General features: G+C 38.2%; 1 protein-coding gene across 3 annotated transcripts in view; it reads right to left on the bottom strand.

The window, feature by feature from the left end:
• Positions 1–1310: 1310 nt before the first annotated feature.
• SELE (selectin E) overlaps positions 1311–16337 on the bottom strand; it is a 364444-nt gene continuing 349417 nt past the window's right edge. Inside the window, exon 16 of one of the 3 annotated variants that reach the window (XM_044085188.1) lies at positions 1311–1766. In XM_044085188.1, coding sequence (XP_043941123.1) covers positions 1674–1766 — 93 coding nt within the window. In that variant the 3' untranslated portion in view covers positions 1311–1673. The remainder of the gene's footprint in view (positions 1767–16337) is intronic. The other 2 variants (XM_044085187.1, XM_044085189.1) reach the window with 2 other exon arrangements.

Here is a 16337-nt window from a genome sequence, read left to right as displayed (position 1 = left end):
AGATGGGTGTCTGGATCAATAAATCAATAAATCCAAGCCTGATGATTCCTTACAAAGTCTGTCTGCCTGTTCCTCTCAGTCTGTGTATGTAACACATGCATATACAGACACATAGATGGCATACATGTCGCACACACATACATGCGCATACAAAAGCACACATATTAGATTATTGTGTGATACCTTTATATAAATATCACAAATCTGATAAAGAGAAAAAAACTTGAGCTTTGCAGTTCCAGAACAAATCTTGCATCTCAATACAGCTGTGTAACTAACCTATAACACATACCTTTATTTGGCACAAAAGGGAGCACACTGCTGTAGATCCATTATCAACAAACCAGGAGTTGCCCCTCCATTATATCTAGCATCTTTTAAAATAAACACTCAGTGTACTTTTTCCTCTCTTGTTTTCTTACCTGAGCACTTTACAGTTTTCATTGCAATGTGATTTGCTACCATTCCATCCAAATAATAGAAATTACCTTTTTTATCTGAGTGGTTAACAGCTTATTTTGTATGGGGGGGAGTTCCCCTTAATTCTTCAAAGTTTCACTGCTGCAGCTGATGTTAAGAATATAGGCAATCTTACTGACGTCCCTGGAACCTTGAGAAGAACTGCCATTATAAACATGTTAGCTGATGTTTTTGTAACTAAGTGCTCCTTCTTTTCTTATGTTTTTCTGCCATTCAGTACATTATGGGACTCCTTGAAGGATGCCCCAGAATAACTATTCAAGGGTACTGTACCCAGCTTGTTGTTACATCTAAATTACTGCCTGAATCCTGGGTTTGGGACTCAGACTGGTGTCTGCAAGGGGTCAGCCCATTGCAGGTGATGGAGTACTGTCTTTTTCTGGGTGGGGGGGGCACTGTAATTTCTCTGCATCATGTGACAGCTGGAAAAGGAAAACAAGGCCAGGTAAGAGAGCATTGAAACAGACTACCTATCTTCAAAGAATTCCCCATCGCCACTAAGGGGCAGAGGGGCAGTAAAATAATTACATTTTTGAAAAGGGTTATAGGCTGGATAAAAGGAATGTGGACAAGCCCTTTAGTTATAGCCTGAGAATTGGACCAGAACATGTGCTGTCCATCACTCCAACTAAGAGGTCTGGCAGTATAAGTAACAGGGAGAATGTTTGGACTGAAACATCCAAAAGTGCGGACCTGGAAGGGCAGACAATTTGGCACAAAAAGTGTAGCAACTATACGTTATAAGAATGCAAATGTGCTGATTAAGACAATAAAATTGTACAAACTCCAACACTGACAATAAATGATAAAATAAACATAGTCCTGTGATGAATAAGTGATGATGTTTATTTTCTTTTTATATAAATGTGTTCACATTTAATGAAGTCTGATTAATGCTTGTGTTCCATACCAATTTATTTCTAGGTAGAAAATGAACTTTAAAATAATTTCATATATGTATACATTGTTGCATCAGCCCTCCAGCACTTCCAAGTTTCAGTAACAAGGTACTTCAAGCCACATTATATCTTCCTGGTATTTGCTCCAGATGTAACTGCCAAAACCACACGAATCACATTTTGGGGTGCCTCATCTCACTATCCTGTATACAGCTCAATACCAGTGTTCTAACTCTTGGTCAGTATTCATAGCGCACACACACCGCTACTCAAGGGTGCTGTCTTCAAGTGTCATCAGCTCATTCTGTTCTTCTTCCTCTTCATCAACTCCTGAAAAGAAGTCCATCGAATTTTCCTCAGCTTGCCATGGTTCAATAGGCTAATTCCCTTAAACAAGGAGAGCATTCATATCATTAAGGTACACAGTGTGACAAAACTATGCAATCGTCAGGGTAATTATATCATCAGGGTAATTACATTAATACATAATCACTTGTACTCAGTGCGACAAAACTACGCAATCATCAGGGTAACTATATCATCAGGGTAATTACATTAATACATAATCACTTGTACTCAGTGTGACAAAACTAAGCAATCATCAGGGTCATTACATTAATACATAATCACTTGTACACAGTGCGACAAAACTACGCAATCATCAGGGCAATTATATCATCAGGGTAATTACATTAATACATAATCACTTGTACTCAGTGCGACAAAACTAAGCAATCATCAGGGTAATTACATTAATACATAATCACTTGTACACAGTGTGACAAAACTACGCAATCATCAGGGTAATTATATAATCAGGGTAATTACATTAATACATAATCACTTGTACACAGTGCGACAAAGCTACGAAATCATCAGGGTAATTACATCATCAGGGTAAATACATTAATACATAAGCACTTGTACTCAGTGCGACAAAACTACGCAATCATCAGGGTAATTACATTAATACATAATCACTTGTACTCAGTGCGACAAAACTACGCAATCATCAGGGTAATTACATCATCAGGGTAAATACATTAATACATAATCACCTGTACACAGTGCTACAAAGCTACGCAATCATCAGGGCAATTACATTAATACATAATCACTTGTACTCAGTGCAACAAAACTACGCAATCTTCAGGGTAATTACATTAATACATAATCACTTTTACTCAGTGCTACAAAACTACGCAATCAGGGTAATTACATTAATACATAATCACTTTTACTCAGTGCTACAAAGCTACGCAATCATCAGGGTAATTACATTAATACATAATCACTTTTACTCAGTGCTACAAAGTTACGCAATCAGGGTAATTACATTAATACATAATCACTTGTACTCAGTGCTACAAAACTACGCAATCATCAGGGTAATTATATCATCAGGGTAATTACATTAATACATAATCACTTGTACTCAGTGCTACAAAACTACGCAATCATCAGGGTAATTACATCATCAGGGTAAATACATTAATACATAATCACTTGTACTCAGTGCTACAAAACTACGCAATCATCAGGGTAATTACATTAATACAATCATCAGGGTAATTACATTAATACATAATCAAATCATCAGGGTAAATACATTAATACATAAGCACTTGTACTCAGTGCTACAAAACTATGCAATCATCAGGACAATTATATTAATACATAATCACTTGTACTCAGTGCTAAAACTATGCAATCATCAGGGTAATTACATTAATACATAATCACTTGTACTCAGTGCGACAAAACTATGCAATCATCAGGGTAATTATATCATCAGGGTAATTACATTAATACATAATCATGTGTACTCAGTGGTACAAAGCTACACAATCATCAGGGTAATTGCATTAATACATACTCACTTGTACACAGTGCTACAAAACTATGCAATCATCAGGGTAATTATATTAATACATAATCATGTGTACTCAGTGGTACAAAGCTACACAATCATCAGGGTAATTGCATTAATACATACTCACTTGTACACAGTGCTACAAAACTATGCAATCATCAGGGTAATTATATTAATACATAATCACTTGTACTCAGTGCGACAAAACTAAGCAATCAGGGTAATTACATTAATACATAATCACTTGCACTCAGTGCTACAAAACTACGCAATCAGGGTAATTTCATTAATACATAATCACTTGTACTCAGTGGTACAAAACTACGAAATCATCAGGGTAATTATATTAATACATAATCACTTGCACTCAGTGCTACAAAACTACGCAATCAGGGTAATTTCATTAATACATAATCACTTGTACTCAGTATTATAAAACTAAGCAATCTGGGTAATTACATTAATACATAATCACTTGCACTCAGTGCTACAAAACTACGCAATCTTCAGGGTAAATACATTAATACATAATCGCTTGCACTCAGTGCTACAAAACTAAGCAATCAGGGTAATTATATTAATACATAATCACTTGCACTCAGTGCTACAAAACTACACAATCATCAGGGTAATTACATTAATACATAATCACTTGTACTCAGTGCTAAAACTATGCACTCATCAGGGTAATTTCATTAATACATAATCACTTGTACTCAGTGCTACAAAACTAGGAAATCATCATGGTAATTATATTACTACAGACATAGCAGGTCACCTCAAAATAATCCAAATACTGATAGGCCAAAAAAGAGCCATAAAGATGATGCAATGGACTGTTGAGAATAAGAAGGGAATGCTGTATTGTTAGTATTACACAAGAAGCCCAGAACCTCCAGACAGAAGATATATAAAAAGATTAAGAGGAAATTAGAGGAAAGAAAAATACTTTCACAATAGAAACTATCAGACGCTTCAAATAAAAAAATATATTCATTAATACAACAGATTTATGAAAAATATTACATAGACCAAGAAACCTTGGGAAGTTGAAAAACGAAGTGCCTGAGGAAGTGTGAAAATGTAAAGAACTAAATCTAGAGATTTCTGAAAGGTATAAAAAAGAAATATCGACATGGGAAAGTAAGAGAGATTTGATATGGTGCAATATTTATGCAAACAAAAAGCCAAATTAATCAATACAAAAAAGCAGTCCCAAAGATATTCAAAGAGTAATATAGGAAAAAGTATCTAGATGTAGAAAATTTCACAATGCAAAAACTAAGATCGCTAAGAGGGAATGTCGATCAGAAGATTAGTAAACTAGAAGTTAAAAATAGAAGTTATGGAGTGCCTGCGAAGTGAAGGATTTACAGTAGAATGTCTATCTCAGATTGTGTAACAGGAGGATGGAACAATGAGTCCCCAAGTAAGGAGAAACAGGAATATCAGGAGACATCTGAAGAAGAAATATGGACATGGAAATGGCAGTGGAATTTCTAACTAGATTGTTCAATGAAATTTTGGAAAGTCAGAGGATGCCTGAGGAGTGGAGAAAAAGTGGTTTGGTACCTATCTTTAAGAATAAGGGTGATGTGCAGAGCTGCAGTAACTACAGAGGGATAAAACTAATTAGTCACAGCTTGAAGTTATGGGAAAGAGTAGTGGAAGCAAGGTTAAGAAGGGAGGTGATGATTAGTGATCAGCAGTATGGTTTCATGCCAGGAAAGAGCACTACAGATGCAATGTTTGCTCTGAGAGTAGTGTTGGAGAAATACAGAGAAGGTCAGAAGGAGTTGCATTGTGTCTTTGTAGACTTGGAGAAAGCATATGACAGGGTGCCTAGAGAAGAGTTGTGGTATTGTATGAGGAAGTCGGGAGTGGCAGAGAAGTACGTAAGAGTGGTACAGGATATGTAAGAGGGTAGTGTGACAGTGGTGAGGACTGCAGTGGGAGTGACAGATCCGTTTAAGGTGGAGGTGGGATTACATCAAGGATCAGCTCTGAGTCCTTTCTTATTTGCAGTGGTGATGGACAGGTTGACAGATGAGATCAGACAGGAGGCCCCGTGGACTATGATGTTTGCAGATGACATTGTGATATGTAGTGAGAGTAGGAATCAGGTTGAGGAGACTCTGGAGAGGTGGAGATATGCTCTAGAGAGCAGAGGAATGAGGGTCAGCAGGGCTAAGACAGAATATATGTGTGTAAATGAGAGGGAGGGTAGAGGAATGGTGAGGATGCAGGGAGTAGAGTTGGTAAAGGTGGACGAGTTTAAGTACTTGGGATCAACAGTTCAGAGTAATGGTGAATGTGGAAGAGAGGTGAAGAAGAGAGTACAGGCAGGGTGGAATGGGTGGAGAAGAGTGTCAGGAGTAATTTGTGACAGACGGGTATCAGTAAGAGTGAAAGGGAAGGTCTACAAGAGTGTAGTGAGACCAGCTATGTTATATAGGTTGGAGACAGTGGCATTGACAAAAAGGCAGGAGTCAGAGCTGGATGTGGCAGAGTTAAAGATGTTAAGATTTGCAATTGGTTTGACTAGGATGGATAGGATTAGGAATCAGTATATAAGAGGGTCAGCTCATGTTGGACAGTTTAGAGACAAAGCAAGAGAGACGAGATTGCGTTGGTTTGGACATGTGCTGAGGAGGGATGATGGGTATATTGGGAAAAAGATGCTAAGGATGGAGCTGCCAGGTAAGAGGAATAGAGGAAGGCCTAAGATAAGGTTTATGGACGTGGTGAGAGAGGACATGCAGGCGGTTGGTGTGACAGAGCAAGATGCAGAGGACAGGAAGAAATGGAAAGAGATGATCCGCTGTGGCGACCCCTAACGGGAAAAGCCGAAAGAGAATGATGATGATGTATGCAAAGGAAAAAACAAAGCCAATCAATACAAAACCAGCACCACCATTGTCAGTGGTCTCTTGCTGACTAAATTTGCAGATGATTGCAAATTAGGAGCTGTCATTGAATCTCACACTGACACAAATGTTCTCCACAATGGGCTGACACAGACAAACAACTGGTGTCAGAGCCATGGACTAAAACTGAATGCCAATAAATGCATAATAGTATCCTTTGGGAAGTCACCCATCCCTGGTAGCTATCATATTGACAACATGCCCCTGTAGTCATGGACTTAAGGACACACATAGATAGTAGCCTAGCCTTTGATCATCACATGTCTACAGTGGTAAGGAAATCATTCATTGTTCCATTATATTCGGCAGTCATCAGACCTATCATTTAGTACAATGCCCCCTTTGGTATGTACCTAACCAGGCATATCCAACAACTGGAACATCCACAGAGGTCCCTCACTAAAAGAATACAGGATGTATGTAAAATCTTCTATGCAGGCTGCCTCAAGGCCCTATCTCTGTTTTCTGTCTCCTACAGGCTTTTGAGGGGAGATCTATGCCTGGCATACAGGGCATTGTTAGACCCCACTCTGATGGACCTTCTGCATATTCACATAACAAACAGCACCAGAATTACCCATTCTAAAGACTTAAACCTTGCCTGTGATATAAATAGGAACTGCTGGAGAGATAGGTATGTATCCCAGAGACTACCCTATCTATGGAACAGGCTCCCCATCAACATGAAGCAGAGTTCCTCCCTAACCCAATTCATGTGTAACTTGGACAATTGGATGGGAAACCAGAAATTCATCCCTGGTTTGGCACCTATATCTCTAATGGACAGAGGTAACCTGTAAATGGTTCATCTCCCAGGCCCATGCTTGCACTTATCAAGGGTATCAGAACTTGTCAGAGTTTTGGGATGCATGGCTAGGCTTAAAAAGACTCTTGTGGTTGTTAGCCTAGTAAACACCAATGAACCAAAGATATTTGAAGAAAAATATAGGCAAAGGCATCTGGATATGGAAAATATTACAATACAAAAAATAATAAAACAAAGAAGAATAGTAGAAAAGAGGATTAGTGATGGAGAAGTTCAAGAAATAGAAGCTGAAGTTATGGATTACCTGCAAAGTGAAGGATTTAGTGTAGACAATCGAACCTTAATAACATCTCAGCAGGATAGAGCAATGGATCCCCAAATTAAGGAGAAACCAGTACAGCAGAAAACATCTGATCAGTTGCCATGTGAAGATACTTTGGAGCCTTCCATAGGAAACCAGTACAAAAGTTCAGTTGGAGTTGCAAAGCAAGGGAAGAAATGGGAAACTGCTGCAAATCAGAGAAGAGTTGCTTGATTTAATAGAGATGGACAAACATATTAAGATCAATGAAAGAAACAGATTACAAAAAGTCAATAGAACCCAGAAAATTAGAAGTTTGATAAAACAAATGAACACAGCAATTAGGACTGTTCATAGAGATCCATGTGATATAACAGAAGTATATAGAATATATTACTGTGTAGCTAAATTAATAACAGATAAAAATCTTACTACAAAAGCACAGGGCAGTCAGGGAAAGGAAGGGGAGAAATCAAATGCCATCATGGAAGTATCGAACAGAGAAAACTATAAAGCAATTTAGACAAGAAGCGTCACTGTTAGATTATAGAAGAGGGAACAGATCAACAAAATTACTGAAAGATAGATGTGATAAAAGCAATGCTCAATATCAGAAGAGATCAAGAGCTATCATGCACTATTGCAAATAAAAAATTAAAAATATCAGCACAGACAAAAGATAAATATAAAGGAAAAGGACAAAATAAGCAATTTATTGATGACACAAAAAGTTTTATAGGGAACTGGGAAACAAGGCAAAAGGAATTGAAACACCACCAAAAAAGAAGAAATAGATACATTTTAGAGAAATATCTGTGAAGAGCCTGTGGAACATAACAAAGATGCTAAATGGATAGAAGAAGTAAAAGAAAGAATAAGAAGTTCAAATGTACAGGTTATGAAATGGGATGAAGCAGCGACCAGAGGGATTGAAACAAAGTTAAGAAAAGCCTCTAATTGGAAAAGCCCAGGCCAAGATGCTGTACCTAACTTCTGGCTAAAAGTATTAACATCTTTACATGAAGATTTAGCCATGTGAAAGAATTATTTATAAGCACACCCCAAACAGACACCAGCCTGGTTAACAGGAAAAACAATATTCCCACTTAAGAATGACACTGCAAGCTATCATAAAATGTATAGACCAATAACTTGCTTTCCAATGATGTTCAACTATACGCAGGAATTAATGCTGACAAAGTTCATAGTCATTTAGAAGCAACTTCAATCATGGCAATGGTACAAAAGGGTAATAAAATAAAGTCATATGGAACAAAGGATCATCTGTTGTTAAATAAAATTATAATGGAGAACCGTAAAAAGGGGAGGAATCTAAGTATGGCATGGCTAGACTACAAAAAAGCATTTGACAGTATCCCGCATTCATGGATAAAATAGTGCTTAAAAATGCATAAGATACACCCTACACTAATAAACTACATCACAGTGACCATGGAACAGTGGCAGACCACTTTGCAGTTAAGCCATGATAAAGGACAAATTCTTATTGCAGGGATAAAATTCTAAGGGGAATATTCCAGGCTGACCCTCTGTCACCACTGCTATTCTGCCTTTACCCTAACCCATTAAGCTGTCTACTTAACAGCTTAGGCCATGGCTACACTTTGGCTCCCAGAAAACAACAAAGTGTAAAGACTTCTCATCTTGTTTTTGTAGATGAATTAAAACTGTATAGATCATCAGATGAGGAACTGAAAGCACAACTGCAAGTGGTTAAAACTTTTTCAGACGATATAAGAATATCATTTGGTCTTGATAAATGTGTAAAAGCAACCTTTAAAGCAGGAAAGCTGCAGTACCAAGAAAACATTACTTTGGGACAAGAATGTGATATAAAAGAACTTGAGCAAGAGGGAGTATATAAATATTTGGGAATTGATGAAGGATCAGCAATAAAACATGAACAAATGCGAACAAAACTTACTAAGCAATATTTTAGAAGACTACAATTAATACTGAAAACAGAGCTGACATCTAGGAACAAAGTCCAAGCTATAAATCAATTTGCTCTTCCTGTCCTAACTAAAGTTTTAGGGTGATTGACTGTCCCCAAAAGGTGTTGGATAGGTTGGAAAGAAAACAAGAAGAATGCTTCATGCTTATCAAATGAGTTATAACAATCAATGCATACCAAAACTATATATTCCCCATTCAGAAGGACGTATGGCCTCCTTGAAATTGATTACATGTATAGGTCTGTAATTGTGGGACTGCATACATATCTGCTGACATCACAAGACCCAAACATAGTGAAAGTTTTGAAACATGAGGAGAATAAGTCTTAAATGACGTCCCTGCTTAGTTTAGCAAGTTCTTTTATATCACATTCTTGTCACAAACTGATGTTTTCTTGGTGCTGCAGTTTTCCTACTTTAAAGTTTGCTTTTGCACATTTATCAAGACCAAATGACATTCTTACATCATATGAAAAAGTTTAGACCATGCTACTTTGCCAGAGATGGTCTTCACCTGTCACATCTAGGCTTTCAGGTACTGGGTAAGTAACTTACCTCCCCATAGTGCCTTTTTTAGGCAAGGTCTTAAGAACAAAATTTCTGATGTAAAAATATCACTCACAAATAAATTAAAGGTTATGCTGCTAAATGCTAGGAGTTTAAATCAGAAATCACACTCTCTGGAAGTACTCCTTTCTCTGGAGGATGTTGACGTCTGTGCAGTCACAGAAACTTGGTTCAGGGCCACAGAGAGTACCCCAGCCTTGCAAGGCTATAATGCCTTCCACACTTCCAGACCACAAAATGAACATGTGAGAAACAAAGCAGGAGGAGTATCTGTCCGCATCACAGATAAATACACCTCCAGACTGGTTAGACAGGAAAAGTCCATGGAGTTACTTCAAGTTCAACTAACTGTGGGTAAGACCCCCCCCCAAGTCATCATTAGCAATAGGCCCCCTTCAATGACCCAAGATACCCACATTGCTTATTTGGACTTACTTGAGTCAATCAAATTACAGCCAAACACTCCAGTCATGGGCGATTTTAACTATCCCTCCATTGATGTATACACATATGAACATGTGCGCACAAAGGTTCTGAACTTTGTTAACACTAATGCCCTGGAACTAATAGTATGCAACCCCATAAGGGGCTCAAATATTCTCAACCTGGTCCTCACCAACATGGGTGATGCTACACCACCACAAGTATAGGACCCTCACTGGTTAAATCTGATCACAAATCAGTCACATTTAAAGTATCTATAACACTTGAACCCCTCTTAGGTGAAATCAAGCTAAAATTTCACCAAAGATAATTTTACCCTCCTAAGAGATGGCATAACTAATTTCCAAGCTAGCATTAATAGGTTATATAACAAGAGGAAGAAGTGTAAGAATAAACAAGAGAGGTCCCCATACTAGAAGAACACCCTCCTCTGTTTGAACAAATAAACAAGACAACTTGTAAATTCATCTAAGGGCAACTTCACAAAGCAATTAGCAACCATAGCTAAGGATAATCATAAGGCATTCTTCAGCTATATCTGTAACCAAGAAGGTAGGACCCAGATGTCTGCTGATCTAGGTGTAGATGTCATCACACACACTGATCCTGCAAAAATAGCTAACCTATTAGCTGACAGGTTTGGCAAAAATTCCACCCCCTGTCATCTCCAAACATTCCACAAAGCATTCCCTCTACATCTCCCCTACCTTGTATCTCCAAAGAGCAAGTCATTAATGCTCTCTCCAAGGCCAAAAACACAGCCTCTATGGGACCAGATGGTATCCCAGGTTGTGTTGTAAATGGCCTAAAACATGAGTTAACAACTCCAATAGATAGTCTCTTCAACCACAGCCTGAGTACTGGTTTTGTCCCTGCTGAATGGAAAGCAGCAACCATCACTCCCCTTCATAAACAGAGTATTGAAACAGACCCTGGGAACTGCAGACCCATAAACTTAACCAGCCTTATCTGTAAGGCCATGGACCTTAACTGTAAGGCCATAGAATGAATCATTGTGGACTTTATAAATAAGGATACAGATGATCTCCAAACCCTTGAGCCGACACAGTTTGGTTTTGTCAATGGCAGGTCATGCCTGTTAAACTTGGTGGAATTCTTTGAAAATGTCACCAGAGCCATAGATATAGGCAAATCTGTGATACAGCCTACCTTGACTTAGCCAAGGCCTTTGACAAAATCCCACAGTCAGGCATTTTTGATAATCTCTCCCAACTGAATATCAACCCTTATGTTGTCAGGTGGATTGCTAATTAGTTCGCCAACAGATCACACTCAGAGTTGGAGATTTTACCTCAACCAGCAGACTAGTCACCAGTGGAGTTCCACAGAGGTCAACACTGAGCCCCATATTGCTTGGAATATACTTTTCAGAAGTTCAGAACAAAACAGAGAGGCTGTGGCTGACAGTTTGCTGATGACTGCAAATTAGGTGCAATCACTGAATCCCAAAACAATGTCAATGTACTTCAAGATGGACATACACAAACCAATGATTGGTGCCAAAGCCATGTACTCAAACTCAATGCAAAAAAATGCATTGACACCCCCTTCAGTAAAAATGATATCCCTGCAAACTATCATATAAATAATAATACCCTAAGCAACAACTCAGTAGTGAGAGACTTGGGAATGCAAGCTGATTGTGGCCTAAACTTTGACCACCATGTGTCTACTGTGGTAAGGGAGGCATTCTACATCATACAGCTCATTAGCAAAGGCATTACCTGAAAAGTGAAAGAGGTCATAACACCCCTGTACTCACCCCTCATCAGGACAATAATTGAATACAATGCTCCCTTTGGTATGTACCTTACCAGGCACCTGCAGCAATTTGAGATACATCACAGAGATTTCTAACCAAAAAAATTCAGGGACTCCAGCACATGCAATACATTGACAGACTGAAGTTACTGTCAGTGCACTCAGTAGTGTACAGACTACTTAGAGAAGACTTGTACCTGGCATACAAAGTAATCCTGTATAGAAACCTAATGGAAATGCTGCACATCTGTAAGTCAAATGGGACATGAGTCACCCATTCCAGGGACCTTAACCTGATCCATGACATAAATAGGACCCACTGGAGAGACAGATATGTCTCTCAAAGGTTGCCACTCCTCTGGAGTAGGCCACCAGTTCAAATCAAGCAAAGCCCCTCTATGACCCTGTTTAAGTATAACCTAGATGACTGGATGGGAAACTTTAAATTCCTGCCATGGATTTCACCTATGACCCTCCTAGATATGGGCAGTCATTGCTAACTAAGATTTTGAGTTTAGGTAAGATCCTTTATATTGGGTTTCTCTAGTATTATATTGGGCACACACAGCAAGTCTTATAAAGACATTTGGGTCAATAGCCCAGTAACCACCTGTGATGACGTGAGGTATTGATAGCTATGCCAGGAGAAGTAAGGCAGTGGATGTGTACCATATGCCAGCATAGGTAGCTGGAGTTTTGTAAATAATTATATGTCATTTGTATATCAAACTGATTTGTACAGCTGCTTGTGTTGAAAATGTATTTGTAAAGGTGTGTGTGTTAAAAATGTACCAACAGTGGGTCCTGCTGGATGGAAAAGAAATTATTGAAATGAATATATTGTAACAGAAGATACTGGAAGAGAAGAGATTCATCTCAGTCCTGCTAACTTTGAAAAATAGTCTGAAATTAAATTACCTGGTTGAAACCATAAAGATTGTATCTCACAGCTCTGATTGCAGCCAGAGACAAAATGTCTGTGAAAATCAGGACTAGGAATCTTACTGTATTCTTCTGAGGGGTGAACTAATTTTAACCCCAGAAGGGTGGAAGTTTTTAAAATGGTTTAATAGCTTCCAGATGCTATAACACATCTGAGCAAAGCTCTATGTGTGTGTATGGTGACACATATGTGCACGATTCTGACTCAGTTTCTAGTAAAAGAGGTAGTGTGGAAACCAGAAGTCAGGTGACCAGATGGATGTGATGTCATTCTGTAATCCAGTACTGAAATGTTGTTTTAATACTAGATGAGACAGAAGTCTCAGAACAATCTGTTTATGAAGCCTGACAAAGAAGGACCACTCACCCAGATCATCTTGCCTTGCTCTAGTAAGTGAACTAAGGGACAGTAATTCTTTAGCTCAGTCAGGAAAATATAGTGAGATTAGTTAAGTATTGTTTTTCTGTATCTGTGTGAACCTTCCCATCTGTGTTATTTTAATATTTCTTGTGATTGAAACTCTGGTGTTTATTGTAAACAGATATTTAGTATATTTATGATCTTTCATTATTTATTATTAAATGCATTTAAACTTTCCATAGTGACTGGTCTTTTAGAGAACATTTTAACCTTTGAGAGTACTTATATTTATTGGTGACACTGTGGCCACTCATGAAAGCCTTGTGTTTGGTCAAAATACTACCATTTGTATAAGTGTTAATTTTACTAAGTATAATTGGATACCCTGGTAAGAGTCTTATAGTAGCTGGCTTTGGAGTGTTTTGGTGGCAGTATCTACATTATAGTCTGGGGTGAGGCAGCATAGCTGGTAAGTCTGTGCCAGCCTTTCCCAGGTGTATGTGTGTGCGTGTGTGTGCGCGCGCATGTGTGTGTGTGTGTGTGTGTGTGTGTGTGTGTGTGTGTGTGTGTGTGTGTGTGTGTGTGTGTGTGTGTGTGTGTGTGTGTGTGTGTGTGTGCGTGTGTGTGTGCGTGTGTGTGCGTGTGTGTGTGTGCGTGTGTGTATGTGTAAAAATCAAATCTCAAAGAGTGTGTGTGTGTCAGCTATTTGGAGCAGGGACACATAGCACTGGTTTCCCAGAGAGGGTGGAGGAGGACTTGGATTGGAACACTAGGTGGAGGACTCAACTCAACATCTCTTGTCAGTATGGAGTCTTATTTGGGGCCTGGAGAAGGAGAGAGAGAGAGAGAGAGAGAGAGAAAGTGTCCAATCTCAGGCTGGAGTGTGCATTCCCTTTGTGCTCTTAAGGGAACTTGTGCTTGATGCAGAGAGCTGCATCTGAAAATACTGTGTGTATCAATTTTTGTTCCCAGTGAATGTCTTTCACTGGTGTCAGTGGTGAGGACTGAGGCACTTTGATTACTGGCCCAGAGGAGGGACATCACACCACCTATGAACTTACAAACCAGTAGTACATAAAAAATCAGGCAGCAAATGAATGTGCTAACATCAAAGATTGAAACAATACTATTTTAATGAACTTAATTCATACTTTGACTTAGGAATGGGCTCCATTCCCATCATGGTATTAGAAACTCAAAACACTTGGAGAAATTAAAAAGAGAGAATACATAATCATTTGTACGCAGTGCTATAAAACTAAGCAATCATCAGGGTGATTACATTAATGTATAGTCACTCATACACATGCTACAAAACTAAGCAATCATCAGGGTGATTACATTAATACATAATCACTCATACACAGTGTTACAAAATTAAGCAATCATCAGGGCAATTACATTAAAATATAGTCACTCATACACATGCTACAAAACTATGCAATCATTAGGGCAATTACATTAATGCATAGTCATTCATACACAGAGCTACAAAACTAAGCAATCATTAGGGCAATTACATTAATGTATAATTACATGAATGTATAATCACTCATACACAGTGCTACAAAACTAAGCAATCTGCAGGGTGATTACATTAATACATAATCACTCATATTCAGTGCTGTAAAACTAAGGAATCATCAGGGTGACTACATTAATGTATAATCAGTAACAGTGCTACAAAACTAAGCAATCCTCAAGGCGATTACATGAATACATAATCACTTGTACTCAGTGCTACAAAACTAAGCAGTCATCAGGGTAATTACATTAATACATAATCACTTGTACTCAGTGGTGCAAAATTAAGCAATCATTAGGGTAATTACATTAATACATAATCACTTGTACACATGCTACAAAACTAAGCAATCATCAGGATGATCACATTAATACATAATCACTCGTACACAGTGTTACAAAATTAAGCAATCATCAGGGCAATTACATTCAAATATAGTCACTCATACACATGCTACAAAACTATGCAATCATTAGGGCAATTACATTAAAATATAGTCACTCATACACATGCTACAAAACTAAGCAATCATCAGGGCGATTACATTAATGTATAGTCACTAATACACATGCTACAAAACTAAGCAATCATCAGGGCGATTACATTAATGTATAGTCACTAATACACATGCTACAAAACTAAGCAATCATTAGAGCAATTACATTAATGTAAAATCACTCATACACAGTGCTACAAAACTAAGCAATCTTCAGGGTGATTACATTAATACATAATCACTCATATTCAGTGCTGTAAAACTAAGCAATCATCACGGCAACTACATTAATGCATAATCAGTTATACACAGTGCTACAAAACTAAGCAATCCTCGATTACATTAATACATAATCACAGTACACAATACTACAAAACTAAGCAATCATCAGGGCAATTACATTAATACATAATCACAGTACACAGTTCTACAAAACTAAGCAATCATCATGGCAATTACATTAATACATAATCACTCATATACAGTGAGCAATCATCAGGGCAATTACATTAATACATAATCACTCGTACACAGTGCCACAAAACTATACAATCATCAGGCCGATTACATTAATACAAAATCATAGTACACAATTCTACCAAACTAAGCAATCATCAGGGCGATTACATTAATACATCCATTGTAACATTACTGATCCCATCACCCATTCATTGTAATATGACTGATCTCACCCACCATTCTTTGTAACATTACTGATTCCACTCAGCATTCCTTGTGACATCACTGATCCCACCCACCACTCTTAGTAACATCACTGATCCCACCCACCATTCCTTGTAACATCACTAATCCCACCCACCCTTCTTTGTAACATCACTGATCCCACCCACCATTCTTAGTAACATCACTGATCCCACCCACTATTCATTGCAACATCACTGATCCCACCCACCATTCCTTGTAACATCACTGATCCAACCCACCATTCTTAGTAACATCACTGATCCCACCCACTAGTCTTTGTAACATCACTGATC

Source organism: Protopterus annectens, chromosome 10.part0 (genome assembly GCF_019279795.1).
Source record: "Protopterus annectens isolate FY-2018-M chromosome 10.part0, PAN1.0, whole genome shotgun sequence".
Lineage (NCBI taxonomy): Eukaryota > Metazoa > Chordata > Ceratodontiformes > Protopteridae > Protopterus > Protopterus annectens.
The sequence above is the reverse complement of the archived record's forward strand: the minus strand, read 5'-3'. Positions and strand labels throughout refer to the sequence as shown.